We start from the raw sequence: 16,871 nt of genomic DNA, 5'->3' as shown, positions 1-16,871 counted from the left end.
AGCAGCCAGGGACGCTCATGTTGTCCAAGTGTGATACAAACACAATCATGTCGCGCATAAACATAAACCGGAAAATGTTTAGTGGAGATGTTGGGAAAGCCAAAATTCCTCCTTTACAACAGCTTGGATTATTCATATCACTCTTTAGCTCATCGTGGGGTCTGCTATGTGGTAACTGTGATTTCCCAGAAACAAACGAAACCAATTTTCTCAATGGAGGCTTTTTACCCTCTGAGCTTGAATCTGTTCTTTTTTATGATCTGTCTAGGTCATTTTGATCAAAGTAGCATAAAATAATCTTTGTCAACACATAGTATTCATTAAGTTTTTTTTTTTTTTTAATGAAGCTTGTTTACGGAAATGTGAATAAAATACTTAACCAACCATGTTAAACGACCTGCATTTCTGAAGGCTAAACATTTATTGTTTTGTTTCATATTTTTAAATTAAATCATTTTTTATTTACTTAATTTCTTTTTTTCCTCTGCAGACGAATTTACTGATGAAGAGGAGGTGCAGTCCTTCGGCTATAAACGGTTTGGTGAGCATTGGCTTCCTCCTTCGTTTCCAGCTCTGACCACTCTTCCTATTAGTTTCACTCCAAATAACACAATGTTCATGTTAATACAAGTTATTGCATTTTAGGGGCTGTTGTATTTTGCTTGGAGTAGATCCCACCTACACTAATCTCTGAGGTCAAACAGAAACCAGAATTTCCCAGAAACAAGCTCATTTTTGGCTTTTTCCTTCATTGTTTCTTTTCCTTTTTATACGACTACTGTGTACAGTAAAAATGGAAACCACAAACTTCTGGGTGTTCCTGACCAGCCGCTGACTTCGCACTGTTTTCACAATATCAGAGTGCTTTCATTTCACTCGGTACCAAGTGATTCTTTTGTGAATCAACTTTTCTACTCACTGTTTCTCCGCTTGAGTGTTTTAGTTCATTCACAGCAGTGAGTGCGCTGACATGTTTCGGTTTCATATATTTTACTGGCAATGCAAGGTGTGTGCACCAGTGATTAGGTTGAAAATATTTCTCAGTTTTTGTTTGTTTTATTTTTATTCTTAAGTGTAAAATTAAACCATTTTAATAAAAAAGGATTTTTTTTTTCTCATCCTTACCGCATATGCTGTAAATTGTTGAGGGCTCAATGCAGTGGGACTTTTGATGTTTCGAGAAAGGCAATGTCTTTTGTCCATTGAGCCAATGCAACTTGACTGGTCAGCAAAGTTGATCCAAAATTCCTGCACATCTCCTTATGTGTTATTGCCTCCTTTGGCTTGTGCTGCTGCAACTTTGGGATGATGTAGTGGTTGACCCTGGGACCTTTGCAAAGATCAAGTTACTGCACTTGAGGTTATTTGGTTTAAGAGGTGTTTTAGTGCTCATTTATGTGTTGCTCAAGCATTAGGCACCCATATGTCAAGAGGTGTGAATGCAGCAGGAATCCACAGACTGTATGTCACCACATTTAGTTTATACAGTCTTCTTGCCTGCTTGACATCTGCATGTATTGATGCTTTTAATAAGTGGACAGTTTGGATTTTCTTGGTTCCAAACTAAACATTTGTCTTGATATGGACAACTTAACATCACCAAATTGGGGTTAATGCATTTGTTATTTATTTTGAACACATGTGTGTTTCATGTATAGGCTTGACGTTTGGTTACCAAACAGCTGTACTCAATCAGCTCCCAGGTTAAAGGATCACTCCACATAAAATCCATCTTCTAAGTATCTGATAATAAATAAACTCCTACAAAACATTCACAGAGCCTTCATTATGTGGTAGTTACTTTGACTGAGTATAAATACTATGGAGAAATACATCACTCTGCTAAAGTATTTACACCCGTTTAACTCTTTTCAGCCACACACTTCAAAGTATTGCATTGAGATTTTAAATACTTTGTAGAACCACCAATTACAGCTGCAAATGTTTTGGGATATGTCTCTATCAACTTTCCACATCTAGTGACTGAATATTTTGCATTTTTCAGTCCTATGCAAAATAGCTCAAGCTCAGTGAGACTTAATGGAGAGTCTCAGTGAACGTGGGTTTTCAAGTCTCACCGCAGATTCTCGATAAGATTTAGGTTTGAACTTTGACCGAGTTCTTCTAACACGCGATTACCCATCAAGCTAAACCATTCTGTCGTAGCAGTTGCCTTTCTGTTTGAAGGTGGATCTCATTTCCAGTCTGAAGTAATAGGTTATGCTTAAAGATTGTGCATTTTTTATATTCGTCTATTCTCCCATCGGTTCTGACGAGGTTGAAGAAAAGCATCCCGGCATAATGATGCTACCACCGCTATGTTTCACTCTGGGAATGGTGTGGTCTTGGCGAAGAGCAATGTTAGTTTTTCACTCATAGTACTTTGTGTGTATGCTAAAACTGTTACATTGTAGAGCCTTTCTTTCACATGGCTGCTGTCTTCTACATGTGACAAACCTTAAATGTACATTTCTTCGCGCAGCGGCTTTCCTCGTGCCATTATTAGCTGGAGTTCTGATTTGTATGGTGTGTGACAAATAGTTATGCTGTCAACAGATTCCTTTCCCTGAACTGCAGATTCTTGCATCTCCCTTATTGTTACAGTTGTGTTTTTAGCTGCTTCTCTGATATGTGCTCTCCTTGCCCAGCTTGTCATATAGGTGGACATCTAGGTTTGTTGTCCCTTTTCTTTTACAGATAATGAACAGCGCTCCATGGCTTTTTCTAATCTTGAGATATTGGTCTAAAAGCTATGATGCAGATGAGAGTTAAAAATGTAGAAAAGCTCGAGTACAAATGCACACCACCCTCTTCCACTTATGCACTACTTAATGTTGCTTAATTATATGATCCCATTAAAATGCACTGATGTTTCTTGCTGTAACAAAAATGCAACAAAATGTAAAAAAAAAAAAAAAAGGTTTAGTAACTCAGCTTTTGTTTTGCCCTTTGATTAAAAAACCTCATGGCTCCTGCTCGCAGTTTATTGCTCTGAACTAAATCTTTTCATCTATGGGGGGAAAAAAGCAAATGCCTTTTCCAAACATGTAAACTCCTCGTCTACCACACATACTTGTGCACTGACAGAAAACTCTGACTGCTCTGCCATTCATATGTTTTTAGCAAGGAGAGGAATGAAGTACATAACTCATTCCGGCATCTGCTTTCCACAGACGGTTTATTTTTCCACTGTGAATCCAAACCTGAGACGCTGCTGATTTGCTTCCTGTGTCCGTACTGGAAGTTTATTCAACGCAAACTTGTAAACGCACAAAGCAGGAGAGGTGGAGTGTACAGGAGTCAGGATCCAGGTTTGTGAGCAAGAGAAGAGGCAAACTTTCTTTTTCTTCAAAAAGTTTTTCAACTTACTTTTTTTTTTATATTGTCAGGGTTGTTTTTGATTTTAGTTTTTTTTTTTTTTTTTCAGCGGGGAAACATTTGTCAACACTTATTTTGAGCAGAGGAGTCACATTCCTTGCCTGACTTATTTTTGGGAGCAAAACAGCGAGTGGCTTTAATTTACAGGGACTTTATTATGAGAAAAGAATGTCTTCAAAATGCCTGCCTTCTACTTACGACCCCACTTCAGGGCATGCATGCATGCATGCATGCAGTGTGTGTGCTCTGGTATCCTAATGAAAGATTACTCTTGTGTTTTTAATAAAAACCAGTCAAGGGGAGGGGGCGGGGGGGAGACGAAGGAGGAAAGAAGCATTAGAGCACTATAGACATCGTGAAAAAGGTTAACTTCACAAGAAGAAAGCAGAAACAATCCTTTCTTTTCATGTGTGTATCTGTTCTATTTTATCTGATGTACACAGATAAAACAGTACAGGTATAATATTTGCTTGGATGATTTGTTTAAATTGTTTTGGGTCGTTATCGGTCACAAAATCTTTGGTTAGTACTTAATCGACCAATAGAAGAGAGGCACAATGTATGCCAGACAGGGGCAGAATATCTGCATCCTGCTGTGAGAAAATCCAAAGTATGCAACAAGCATTTCTGCTCAAATTGAGGACAGATTTAGATGGGGCTCAGGTCAACTATCCAGAACCCTTAGCGCAATTATGTCCGGATTAGGTCCTGATTCTATTATTTGTTTTGTGCGTCTGACATGCAGACGTTAATAAGAACTTGACAAACCCTTCTTTGGCACATTGTGCTAGGACAGGATTTGCTAAAGCCATGGGGGAGGCATTGATGTATGATTTACTTTTGATAAAAGTGAAACAAAAATTTGATCGAATGCTTGGATTTTTAATTCTCTTTTGGATTCTCCTTCATGCAATAAACTAGAGTTAGTTTTTCTCAAACTATTAAATGATTAAAAAAATGGATTTGCAAAGGAGCTTCTGTGTGTGAGTGGCTTTTATATGTTGCTGCTGTAGTTTTGACTGGAATCATCTTAACCGACCTCATCAAATTTTCTATTTCACCACTCCGCCTTTCCGTCCCCCCTGGGAAATCTGGGCCAATTTCAACAGAACGCCTTTAACCCGCCGTCATCTGATAGGGTGTCTTCTCTCACATAATAGATGTTTGACAAGATCTCTGTTCAAAGCCAGGCCTGGCTCCATCACAGAAACAACAGACTCAATATTAGAAGTGTCTCAGTTAATTTTCAGTGAAGAAATTGCACATCTACCTCTGCAATGCTGTGTAACCCAATGGAGGCCTGCCGGTCCCAAAGAGGCCAACTCAAACCTCACTGCATCCTCTATTTATAATACAAAGAAAGTTCAAAAGAATTTTTTTTTTGGTTTGTTTTGTTTTGGCATGAGTTATAGTGCTGCTCACCGTCCAGCTCCCAGAGCTGACTGTAGCACTTTTGTTCCTGTGGTTGTGCTTATGTTGGCCCTCTACCAACATACTGGATTGGCTTGGTCGTGTTTAACAGTAAGGAGTTTTTCCATTTGTAAGGTTCTCAAATGTTTAAAAAGATAAATGAAGGCATGTTTTCTTCTGATAACGTACACACGTTCTCTCACAAGAACACTTGTGTTATTTTTGTGGGGTCAGCTATACAATTTTCAGTCCTACAGAGTTTAACTTCACCTCTATCTGTTGCAATCACATTTCAAGATCCAGGTCCAGCTTATACGCTCAGGAGATAAATTCAGTTTCTGAAACATAAAAATATCCCATGATTATGCCTTCTATTCATTTAACCAGAGTTCCACCTGTTTTAACAGCACTCCAAAAAGCTGCTGCCAATAAAAATGAGAGTTTCTGTTCTTAGCTAACCGGTAGTAACCAAGTCACAATTCACCTCCATCATCTCAAGCTAGTTTCTGACCATTGGTTCACTGCATTACAACGTCATCAGACTTGAATCTAATATGATATCTTTTGGATGTAGTGGAATTGCAGGAAGCTGTCATGACAATATGAACTAAAATGTTTCCCACACCTTGTTGAATCTATATTATAAACAGTTGGGGCAGCTCTGATGGAGCGGGGGGGTCTAACCACATACCAAGTATTTAAAAAAGTTGCTGGTGAGTGAAAATCCTGATAACATGGTCTGTATCTAAGTGAAATCTTTATGCAATCTGTGGAACTAATGAGAATGCCACTGTAACAGTGGCCAGTGCCTTGGAGGCTGAACAAAGAAAATATATTGCTAACCAAAGAGTCTCAAAGGAAAATTAAAGGAACATCTAAGGAACATTTAAGGAAGACTGGCCAAAGGTTGGATGACGCAGTTCAAGCTGATAGTGAAAATTATTCATGTGTCCTTTATTGCTGCTTGCAAAGCAAATACACATTGTATTGCTTTGCAAGCAATACAATGTGTATGGTAGAAACGCAGGCCCAATTTACAACGGACTATTCAGCTGGGTGGTTCCCAGCTTGCTGGGAACCACTAAGATCTTTCCGGAACTTTGAAGTTTGCATAAAAACTCTTTACTCTCTAGATCCCTCCTGATTTGGTGTTGATCTTAATTATCTGGTTTGTGCCTGTTTCTGTCTCCTTCAGAAGTGGTAGAACTCTGAGATCAAGTGTGTGAGGTTTTGCTGCCCTCCTATTTGGATGTCAGCACCATATTAAAGATTTATGTAGGACAAACAATGAGATGTCTGAAGGCAGGGCAATGGCCTGGTGACTTGTTGCTTCACTATTTTGTACCTTAGAGACTTTGCATGTGGTATCAATTTCTAAAAACTTATCTTACTAGTGCATTGCATAATTTCTCTGGTTGTGATATGGACCACGGTAAAACAGGAATTCAGATACTATCGTCCCTGTGCTCAGCGTCTTTTCCCACAAAGTAAAGCCATTCTTGGCTGGACGGCTGGTTTGGTCCACGCTTTGTGGTTTTACTGGCTCAGCTGGCCGATAAAGCTTATAAACAGGAGGGTTGCAGAAGGGGACGGGGTGCTGCACATCAGGCTGAGCTAAGGTTGTTGCTGATTCAGTTTTGGAATTGCTTCCATGGTGGGCTGCACAGCCAGCAGCCACAACCACAAAAAATCCCATCTGCACAGATGGATGCTAAGATTTAACTCCAGTGTTCTTCAACTTCGGCTCACAGATACAGTGGTTTTGGACTTACATGAGAGTATAATGAAGTCTTCTGAATCGAAGTAACAAAACATGTCTCGGTTTATTTATGCTCATGTTGTGGTGGGGTGGGTAAAATTAGTGAGGCTCTGATATTTAAAATTTCTTCCAGGGACACAGATAGATATCTGTGAGAGTTCACCCTGGGATTCATTATATATACTGTAATGTCTTTTTGTTTGTTTTCCCCCGCTTGGTTACAATTTAATAACTTGTTTTAATAATTATTCACACTTACACAGTGCTCATCTTTATGCAAACTGCTGCATTCTGGTAACAAAGGAATTACATTCCTAGAAAAGAAATAATATGGTGTGTAGAACAAAGCAACACTTTGGGTTTAGGAAGTACAACCTTTATTGAAGTTTCTTCTTTACTGGATCCGTATGCGTGCCGTTTAACTCTGTCAGTGAGCTAAACAGACACCAGAGACAGATTAGGACTGCTCACTATAATAGGCAAAGTTTTATAGGAACTTGATGAAAAATTTCAAACAACGAACATCTGGAACACAAAGTCATAGCTCTTAATTACCTTTTACACAGTTCAGTTAGCTTTTCTTGGATGTAGTGTTGTTATGAGAATAATGAGAGCCTTAAATCTTTAGACTGTGTATAAAGAAGTTTAAATAGCCACTGTAACATTGCTTTGTTATGAAAGGATAAGAAATTTATTTTACAATGTTCATGTTTGGAGCCTGAGGAACAATCAGTTCATATTTATTTTTTTTATTTAATTATCTAGGGAAGGGGGGTGTATTATAAAATGCATTAGATTGCCTGATTATATCATTCTTTTGGTACTGTTATGAGTTTTTTTACACTTCTTTTTAACCAGTGTATTCTTCTCAACCATTTTTTTCTAGTCTTAACTCATAACACGCGTTTTCATTTTAGTTTTTGAAAGGCACTCTTCTTCTTTGTCTTCTTGAATTAACAGAGTTTGGTTGAAATCAATTTATGCACAGTTGCACAGCTGGTAGAATTGTTGGCTTGCAGCAAAAAGGTTCTGGGTTCGATTCTCTACCTGGGATCTTCCTGCATAGAGGTTACATGTTTACATGCTTCTCTGGGTACTCCAGTTTCCTCCCACTGTTCTCCACATTACCACCGTCCAATTAAAACAATATAGTGGAATCCACAAAGTCAGTCTGCTCTGTAGCTGTGTGCTTTGAATGAGTAATTTACTCATTCCTAATTAGTGCTTTTTTGTGTAAAATGTGGAATCTCAGTTTTTCCGTAGATGAATCATAGTGATGCTTTAATATTAGTAGTTACGGTTTGTTGCTTGATGCTGGTTGTCTGCTCTTGGATTTTCTTTTTTTTTTTCTTTTTTTTTCACACTTTTTCTTACCATTTCTGCTCATGGTTTCCTATTACTCTGAGTTCCTGTGCCCAGAAGCCACAGAGCTCAGATTTTCTTTTTCAAAGATGATCGTCGTTATTATTTTAATATTTTTGACAGCACATTTTCTGCCACGTTAGCCCATGTTAAGGTCTTACTTCAGCTGCTTGCTAAAGTTAAAGCGTGATTATTTCTATACCTCTACTCAAAAGAATGTTGTCAGCTAAAGCAAACATCTGTTTTGACTCTGTAAATGTCAAACGTCTAAACACTTTTTCACTATCATTAATTGCTGTGTGTTGATGAAATCATGACTAATCTGCTGACAAAGAATCCATAAGGGACTTTTAAAAGTGAACTGCTTACATAAGGCAACGGAAAATAATCTGCCAAATTTCCTGACTCAAAGCTTTTAAATGTATTTTTTTATATAATAAAATGATTCCAAAGAAATGAAAGTACTGAGTTTGACTTTTTCAGTGTGTTGGCTAAGAGGTCCTGTTTGGATTTCATAGGATTTCACATCAAGACTGTATAACAGAAAAAAGTTCACATAGTTTTGTGTGTAGTGAACCACAGTTTTTAATTTTCCTGAGGTTGCCATCACACAAACACACTTATCTAATCATTTATTGATAAAAACTTCAACTAAAGTGCATATACAGTAATATATGAAAATACATAAACGTATCTGTGGAACACATGTAATACATTTTAACAGATGTTGAATGACACCCAAATATGAACGGTCAGTTTGCTTTGCTTCACTGAGGTTCTAATGAAATAAACTCATTCCAACATACCGTCGTTTGAACATGAGTAGGAATGGTGAAAAGGTTTTGTTTTCTTTTCTAAGTCCAATAAAGTTGAGTTATGGCTTCCATGTTTTCCTAAATGCATGCTTGTAAAAATGTCTTTTCTAAAGAGGAGGTTTTTTATTGCAAATTGTTTGCATTTTAAAGAGAAGTGTGCTGGTTCTGAAGAGGACAACCGGTTAATTGATTAATTAATTAGTGCATGAAGATTGGCAATAAAAGAAATGTTTTCTTGCATTGTGTTTTGGCTGCAACTATATTTTAGGTAATCTGTTTGGACTATATAACCTACTCACTGAACGTCATTGTTATAGATTACAATATATTAATGTTCAGGTTGTGGTCAGTAAAAAAAAACAAAAAAAAAACAGTACATGTGGTTCAGAGACAGGACTATCTTAATCATTATCATGATTACAAAACAAAGCCCTTCAGAAGTATTTTTAATCTATAAACTTACACATATATCTTATCAGAATTTTATGAAGTAGACAGACATGAATTAGCACATAATTATAAAATGGAAAAAACAGGAAGAAAATGGCTAATGTAAACTTGTACAATTGTGTAGCATCTGCATAGTTATGGTAATTTACCGTTACTTATAATAATCTTAGCCAGCAGGAGCATGCTGATATTAAACTAGAAGGCCACCAAGATGAAACCTTGGGTCGCCCCGCATGCAGTCTTTGTTGACTCAGGTGAAAAGTTACCCAATGACGCAAAGAACTTCCTATTCTTGATCCAGTCAAGGTTGACCAAAGAGTCCAATCCAGCTCTCCAGTCTTTTCAGTAATATTTCATGGTCAACACCGTTGAATTAATTCGCTGAGGTGCAGCAGTTCCAGCACTGTGGTTTTTCCACAGTCTACATAAATGTAAATGTCACTGAACACTTTGACGAGAGCAGTCTCAGTTCTGTGGCGAGCACAGAAAGCAGATTAAAAGACATTTAAGTGGTTGGTCATTGTTAAGAAGCTAATTAACCATTGAAACAGCTTTTCCAATCATTCTACTGATGAACTAAAGGTTGGAGATTGGTCTGTAATTTTGCAGTAGTGACTTGTCCAGATTGTTATTTTTTTTAGCAGTGGCTTGATAGCTGCTGTTTTTAGTGCCTGGGAAAAAAACATCTGATAAAAGGAATAGCTTTGCTACTTGAATCAGGTAGGATGCTTTAAGAGGCAGAACATTCTTGAAGAAAGTTGTGGGTAAGATATCAAGACAGCAGAAGGAGCTTCATTGATGTACAATTAAGCTGAATGTGTAGAATTGTGTCATTTTCTTCATATTGCCACTTATTGGGCATAGCATTGGTAACGGAGTGGCTGCACATGAACAAGCTACACTTTACTACATACCACCTTCCTTCTGCTTTAGGACAATCTACATGTTCATTCTCAGTAAAATAAATTGAAATTTGTAGTTGCGATGTGTCAAAATGTGAGACCAAATATGGCATAATTCAGGGTTGGCGAGCAAACATACTTTACTTCTGTGGTAAATATGAATTCTGAGCAAAATAAAGGAAATCTGTCTGCCATAATTTCACTTTATTTCAGTGAGTTAAAGTGACAAGCTAAATTGCATCACTGAGCTGGTATTAACCAGCAGATGTGACCCAAACTGTAATATCTCATCTTGCACTTCACGACCGAAGGGAGGAGAGAAGAGAATGTGATTTAGGAGCAGCTACTGACTGAAAAAGAGAGTCATTTGATATCCAACCCAACATCATAAAATTTCCCCAACAGTGGTGCAACTTAGTTGAAGAAGCCCGTGTATGTTCTCAAAAATCTGCCCCTGAGGATTACGGCACATGGCCCATTTGTCATAGCCCGTCTGAATGTAACCACACACAGATGTGATGAGAAAATGCCATCTAATCCACTCCATGTTCTTTGGATTTTAAATCTCAGTTTTAAGACCTACTTTTTGGCCAGTTAGAATGTCTGTGCTTTTAAATACCGCAGCCTCGTGTGGCGGCCAGGAGTTATTGCATTTCAACATTCAGACATTAAAATATAGAACTATCTTCTGCTTTTGTTCTTCTCTCCACAAAGCTTCAGTAGAAATTAGAATTTTGGACCTAAATTATATTAATTCTATTTTTTTTTTTGTAAGTTTTAATTGACAGATTAAATAATATTAATACTAATCACCATCTTTATCAAATTAGGGTTAAATCAAACTAAAGTAGTATTTTTCTTTACTAACAAGTTAAATCAATTTGAATTTGATTAAATTATATTTAACATATATACGTATACATTTTTTTCACTTTTTTAAACAATCTCAGCTTTCACATCATGGGACACAATATGTGTCAATGTTTTTTAATAACTTTAACATTCCTATGTAAGCCTGCCCCACTGCTTTTTATTATCATTGTAAGAGGGGATTGAGTAGAGCTGTGAATGTGGTTCTTATAAAAACACTGAAAATTGCAAACTCAAGACTTAACCCCTTCATTCTCGTCATGCTTACTATGAAGGAATGATGTATCAAATGTTTTCATGCGTCTTTTCTTTTGGCTCGGCTGTAACCAGACCCAGATGTTTTGAGAGCTCTGGGTCTCATTTTAAAGAATCATAAACCTCTTAGTGAAGACTGAATAGAAAAAAAAAAAAAAACCCAAACAAACAGAAAGCCCGGACATGCTATGACTGACTCAGCAATTTAGACAACCTAATGTTGTAGTAATTTGTTGCAGTGGTAGCTTCCCTCATGCTTTCCAGTTAACATTCCTCCTGGAGAATGCTAGCTGTAAAAGCCAGAGGAGGACACCGAAACCTCAGTGTATTTTATAAGCGTCGCCGTGGGTTTAACATGATTGCAACAAATGAATGAAAGGCACCACCTGTTACCTAATTAAAACCAAAAGAGAGAAATGACGACAATTACATTAAAATTCCTGAAAATGAGACTGTTAGTATTACCTAAGCAGCCTAAGTATTCAATCCAAACAAATAGAAAACATAAGAGTAAAAAGTTTATATCAGTCATTAATATTTCTCGCTCAATTTATAAGCTTCATGTACAGAGTCAGGACAAACAGACACATTCTTTTAAAACAAACTACTTTTTTTCATTTTTGTTTTTGGAAATTATTATTTTATAATTTTTGGATATAATCTTGGATATAGAGCCCACACATGATCCAGTCCACACAGAATTTTTGAAAGTCTCTCCGTTGGGTAAGGATTTTTAAAAACAATAGCTTCTTGCAACAAAGACTAAACATAGGGAAGGGTTGGGGGTGCAAACATGGAGGAAAGTCTCTGCTATACAGAGATCCTATGTGAAAAGTCACGACCTTAGAACACCTTCTGGACATTTCCCTCTGTTTGAGAGAACAGAGGCAGCTGAAGGTTGAAGTCAATCTGCTGTGTTATACATCCAAGTCACCAATTTAGGTAGTGACACTACTAAAAAGCTCCGCTTAGATAAGGGTTAGTCAGTGGGAATTATGCAGAAAATACATTTGAACACAGAGCAGTGTGGATGTTCAAAGTCTTGGTGAATTGTACCGAGACCGAATATATCACTATTATTGGCTAGTGGCAAGGAAACCTCATGTTAGACCCACACTACAAACCTCCAGTGTATTTCATTCTTCATAATATTCTCAATCTCTGGTTGAGAGACAAAGCTGCTTGCACAGGACATTTAATATTGACATTATGTTAGGTTTTTACATACCTTGTTTAGTGTTTTTCCTGTTTTGATAGCCAATCAATAAAAACCTTTGCTATCATCTAAAGTAAATATTGGTATGTATGTTCGGTAAACTACATCTACCAGCAGGATTATGATGATCAGGGGTCATATCTTATAATTTGTGCATCAACAGAAATGTAATTTAAAAACTTGAGTAAATTATTTACCAATAAATTGATCCCATTTAAATGTATCAAATTTAAATTTAATTCCATTATTTCAGAGGTTTGACTTTCTTTTTGATAATTTATTTCCTTATTTAATCAATAATCTTTTAAAAGTCTAAAAACTGCTGCGCTATGGTGGAGTACAAGTCAGAAAAAAATGATTTGTTTCTGGGTACAAAATGGATACAGGTTAGAGAACAAAAATGAGGATAAAAATTGTCCCACAGCCGCCTTGAATGGCTACAGAGGTAATTGCATGTTGTTGCGCTTTTAAATGCTAAGTGGTCTGAATTTGAATACGCCTTGCTTTGTCTTAACAACCAACTAAAACACTGTCACACTGCAAGCCAAATTCACACACACACCAATTTGCAGATCAGCAACAAGCACAAGGACACTTGTGCTTGTTGAAGCACAGTATTGAACAGACAACTAGCCACCTGGCAGACATTCTTGATCCCCGCTGAGCCATTAAACACACAGTAGCGATAGACTCTTAACACTAAAAAGAGCCCTGTGTGCATGAATGTTGCAACCTATGGCTAACAGCCTGGCTCTGGTCACCATCCAATGGCACTTTTTCTCTACATGATGCAGTTATCCTTTTCCTTATATTTCTGTCTCAAATTTCCACTGCAGATAACTTGAAATTGTAGCTTTTTTATTAAGATTTTTGTATTAAACCAAGCCTTTTTGTATCTGCAAATTTGTATCTTTAACCACAATGTGTGAATAAATTATTGGGATTTCTGATTGTAGACTTTAGGTGCAGAATTAACATTACACAGCTTAACTACTTTAAAGACATATGTCTCTTCCTTCATGCAATTGAGACAAAAATATAAGTTTTCTCTGTTGTGATGTGTCACTTGAGGTCAGTTTATATTACTACTGGTATTTTAATTGTTAACATTTTTAGCTTTCTGACAACCCCAAGTCGAAGGTGGTGAAGTCAAAGGAATTTTGTGGTAGCCACCCGTTCACCGAATATGACACAGTATTAACACTCTGCACAAAGGCTCTTCACACAAAAAAGACTCCAGGCTGTACAAGCTTTCTTTGTGTTGCTATGGAAATTTCCACTGCCAGCCTGGAGTGAGATGGTGCGTGCACGCTAGTCTAATGGCAGGTACTTAGAAATGGTGTGGTTTCTTGTTTTTTTTTTTTTTTTTTCGTCATAGTACGAAGTTTCACAGATAGTTTCACAGAAACTAGTGAGTTTCTGTGAAATTTACTAGTTTCACAGAAACTTTAGAGGAGCAGTCTATCTCTGCTCCTCTATTTTTACCATGAAGCTGTGGTGAAACCGATCCTCTAAACCTACTTAAGTCCTTGAAAGTGTTCATGGTTTGCAAAAATCTTAGATTGTGTCTATACATCAGAAATGTTCATAAATAGCATACACTACGACATATATGGAGCATTAGAAATGTATTTCCAGATTTCTAGTGGATCCTTTATTATGAAAAAAATCAAGCAAGGTGGTAACATCATGGGAAATTATCATACCCAGTCACAATGGTGCAGGACACTGAACTTTATGCCATCAGCATACATGAACAGGAGTGTATCAAAAACACCACAAAAACTTCAAAACATCACAATCTCCTTTGTTTCCTCATGTTTATACCCATAAAGCAGTTGTACAAACTGTAGATGTTAAAAATTTGAGAAAAAAAAAAGTGCCAGCTTCATTGGCATTTGACAGGAAAAAAGGTACAAGGAAACAGCTTGTTTCCTTGTACCGAATATGACTATATAATACTGCAGAGTGTTAATACTGTGTCATATGCACAAGTACATCCTTTTCTTTACTTTAAGTAAAATGTTGAGATTATACAGACAATGTCTTCCTTTCAAGCATGAAACAGCAGTCATAGTTTAGCATTTTGATTCTTCTAAGCTTTCCTGGCATTTATTCACTTGTTGGAAATGATTTGGCTCCGGTCCAGCCTGTTGATTGGGACGTCCTGGCTGCTGTCCAGGCTCTTAACTCTCAACAGGCTCAGCCCTCCGGTGCTCTGCACCAGGTCATGTGTTCTCATGCAGTCTGTGGGATGCATGTGTCAGCGTGTTTATGTACTGTGATAGTTTATGTGCAGAAAGTAAGAAGGACCTATGAAACATAAGAAACTTGCTGACTCACATTAAATCTTGCAGGTGGCTGGAATGGAAAAATCTGAAAACACAGCACACACAGAGGACATAAACTGCTTGGTTTTTATTTTTTTGCATGTGTTTCAAGGATATGCTTAATATTTTGTTAAAATTTTGTGTTGAAGGATTTGTTTATCCTAACATAAGACATTTCAATTAGTTCTAAGTTGTTATTTTATACGATTTCACGTGGCAAAAACCTCAATATCCCCAAATATGTACAGTCTTTGGCTTTCAGAAAGATTTCCTCCAAGGAACCTTGAAGTTGTTTTCTGAAACCAGAGTAATAAAGCATTGCACCTTCATTGGAAACCTTTACTCACCATCTTTAGTCTGTTCACCATATGAGACAGAACTGTTTTTTTAAGCAAAAACCCTTGGATGCAGGCAGAAAAGTTGGACAGGCACAGGAATGGAAAACTTTCCACCTTTGGAAAGAGTCAAAACTAGGCTCCTCAGACTGAATTTTCATCGGCTTTCATCTTGCTTGACGTGTTGCTGAGGGGAGAACGTGGTCAGTCTCAGTCCGTTTCTTATCCTGTCTCTGCCAACTTTGATAACGCAATGTGCGTTAAATTTTGATGGTGTGTATAACAAATGTTAGAGCATTATGCTTGGTTTTATGAGTTTGAATCTGTATGTGCATGTGTATATTACTATTATTATTTATAGTAATATAGTTATATAAGTGAAAATGAAATATAAGAGAAATAACTGATTTGATTGGTAGGTAGTATTTGAAATTAAGTGACCCTCCTATTGGGATAAACACAAAAAGTTCCCCAACTGTGGTTCAAAGTCTAATCAAGAGAGACAAAAGAAAAACTATTCTCTCCCTTGTTCTTGACCCATGACCTGCAGCCGTCTAGCCGCCTGTTTACATGGTGTTGTGTTGTACTTTCATCTGCATGTGGTAAGGAACAGAGGGAGGTTTCTCTGATCAAGCTCCCTGCATTCGCCCCCGTCATGCTGCTCTTAGTACAAATCATACAGACCTACATATTCAAGTTTGGGTCCATAAAGGGGTCCCTTGAGGTGGTCAGGAGGGATGTTTGGACAGATGTGTGGGTCCAAAACTGAGAGGCTAAACCCCAGTGCTGCTCTTGCGGTCCTGCCCAACCCATCTCTGGGAAGGATAGAGTCTCTTGGTTGCAGTTTCATCATGGCTTAAAGAGACAGAGCAAGTTGCTGTGTGTGAAATGAGAAAGTTATCTGAGGATATAATGTAGCATTTCAAATGTAGAGCAGTCTTGTCTTCTCTGACCAGATCACTTTCTTACACATGTGGTTATGTGTCCCCTACATGACTTAGTTACATTTTTGCTAGGTCGAGTGCCTCGCTGTACAGGTAGTCTGTTGTCTTGCTGTAGATCGGCTGAACACACCATCCCCATGATGATGGATGTTGGTGGACGTAGAATGGTGATGCATTTCTTTAGAAAAGCTTTTACACAGTGCAAAAGACTTGAGACTGGAGTGGATGTTAATATTCCAGTTCGACAATGAGTCTATATACACAGCCAGGGCCATAGTCAGATTGTTTAGATTAAAGGATATTAATTTGCTTGTATGGCTAAGTTAAAATCATGGCCCAAATCTTATTGAGAATTTAACTGAACTGGAGCAAAGAACAATGGACAAAATGTTCATTTCTTGAATGGTCAAAGGTTGTAGAGACATACCGTAAGACCTGTAGCTGAAGCTGTACCAGATTAGTTGGGCTGAATACAAATACTTTGTAGTAAAATTGAAAACCTTTTGAGATTTCTCTTTGTCTTTAAAGTTATTCACTGTTTGTGTTGGTCAAATGTGCAAAATCCCAATAAAATACATTGAAGTTTAAGGCACAGTGCATCTGGAAAGTATTCAGTGCTTCACATTTTCAACATTTTATGCTGCTACAGATGTATATCAAATGTTGTTTTGACCTGTCAACCTCAAAATGCTTACATGTAAGACAATGGGTCCATGAACCCATGTCATAATGGGGCACTAAACGTAAATGCCCCATTATGACAAAGGGGAAAAAAGCTTTGCAGTTCTTGCAAATGTATTAATGGAACACAAAGAAATCACATTGAATATGTATTCTAAAATATT

General features: G+C 37.4%; 1 protein-coding gene across 1 annotated transcript in view; it reads left to right on the top strand.

Annotated features, from left to right (window-relative positions):
• Positions 1-16,871, top strand: part of colec12 (collectin sub-family member 12) — a 29,262-nt gene that overhangs the window by 3,770 nt on the left and 8,621 nt on the right. The window contains exon 2 of the mRNA XM_007548517.2: positions 491-541. Coding sequence (XP_007548579.1) covers positions 491-541 — 51 coding nt within the window. The remainder of the gene's footprint in view (positions 1-490; positions 542-16,871) is intronic.

Source organism: Poecilia formosa, unplaced genomic scaffold (assembly GCF_000485575.1).
Source record: "Poecilia formosa unplaced genomic scaffold, Poecilia_formosa-5.1.2 Scaffold27, whole genome shotgun sequence".
Taxonomy (NCBI): domain Eukaryota; kingdom Metazoa; phylum Chordata; class Actinopteri; order Cyprinodontiformes; family Poeciliidae; genus Poecilia; species Poecilia formosa.
This window is presented reverse-complemented; position numbering and strand designations above follow the sequence as displayed.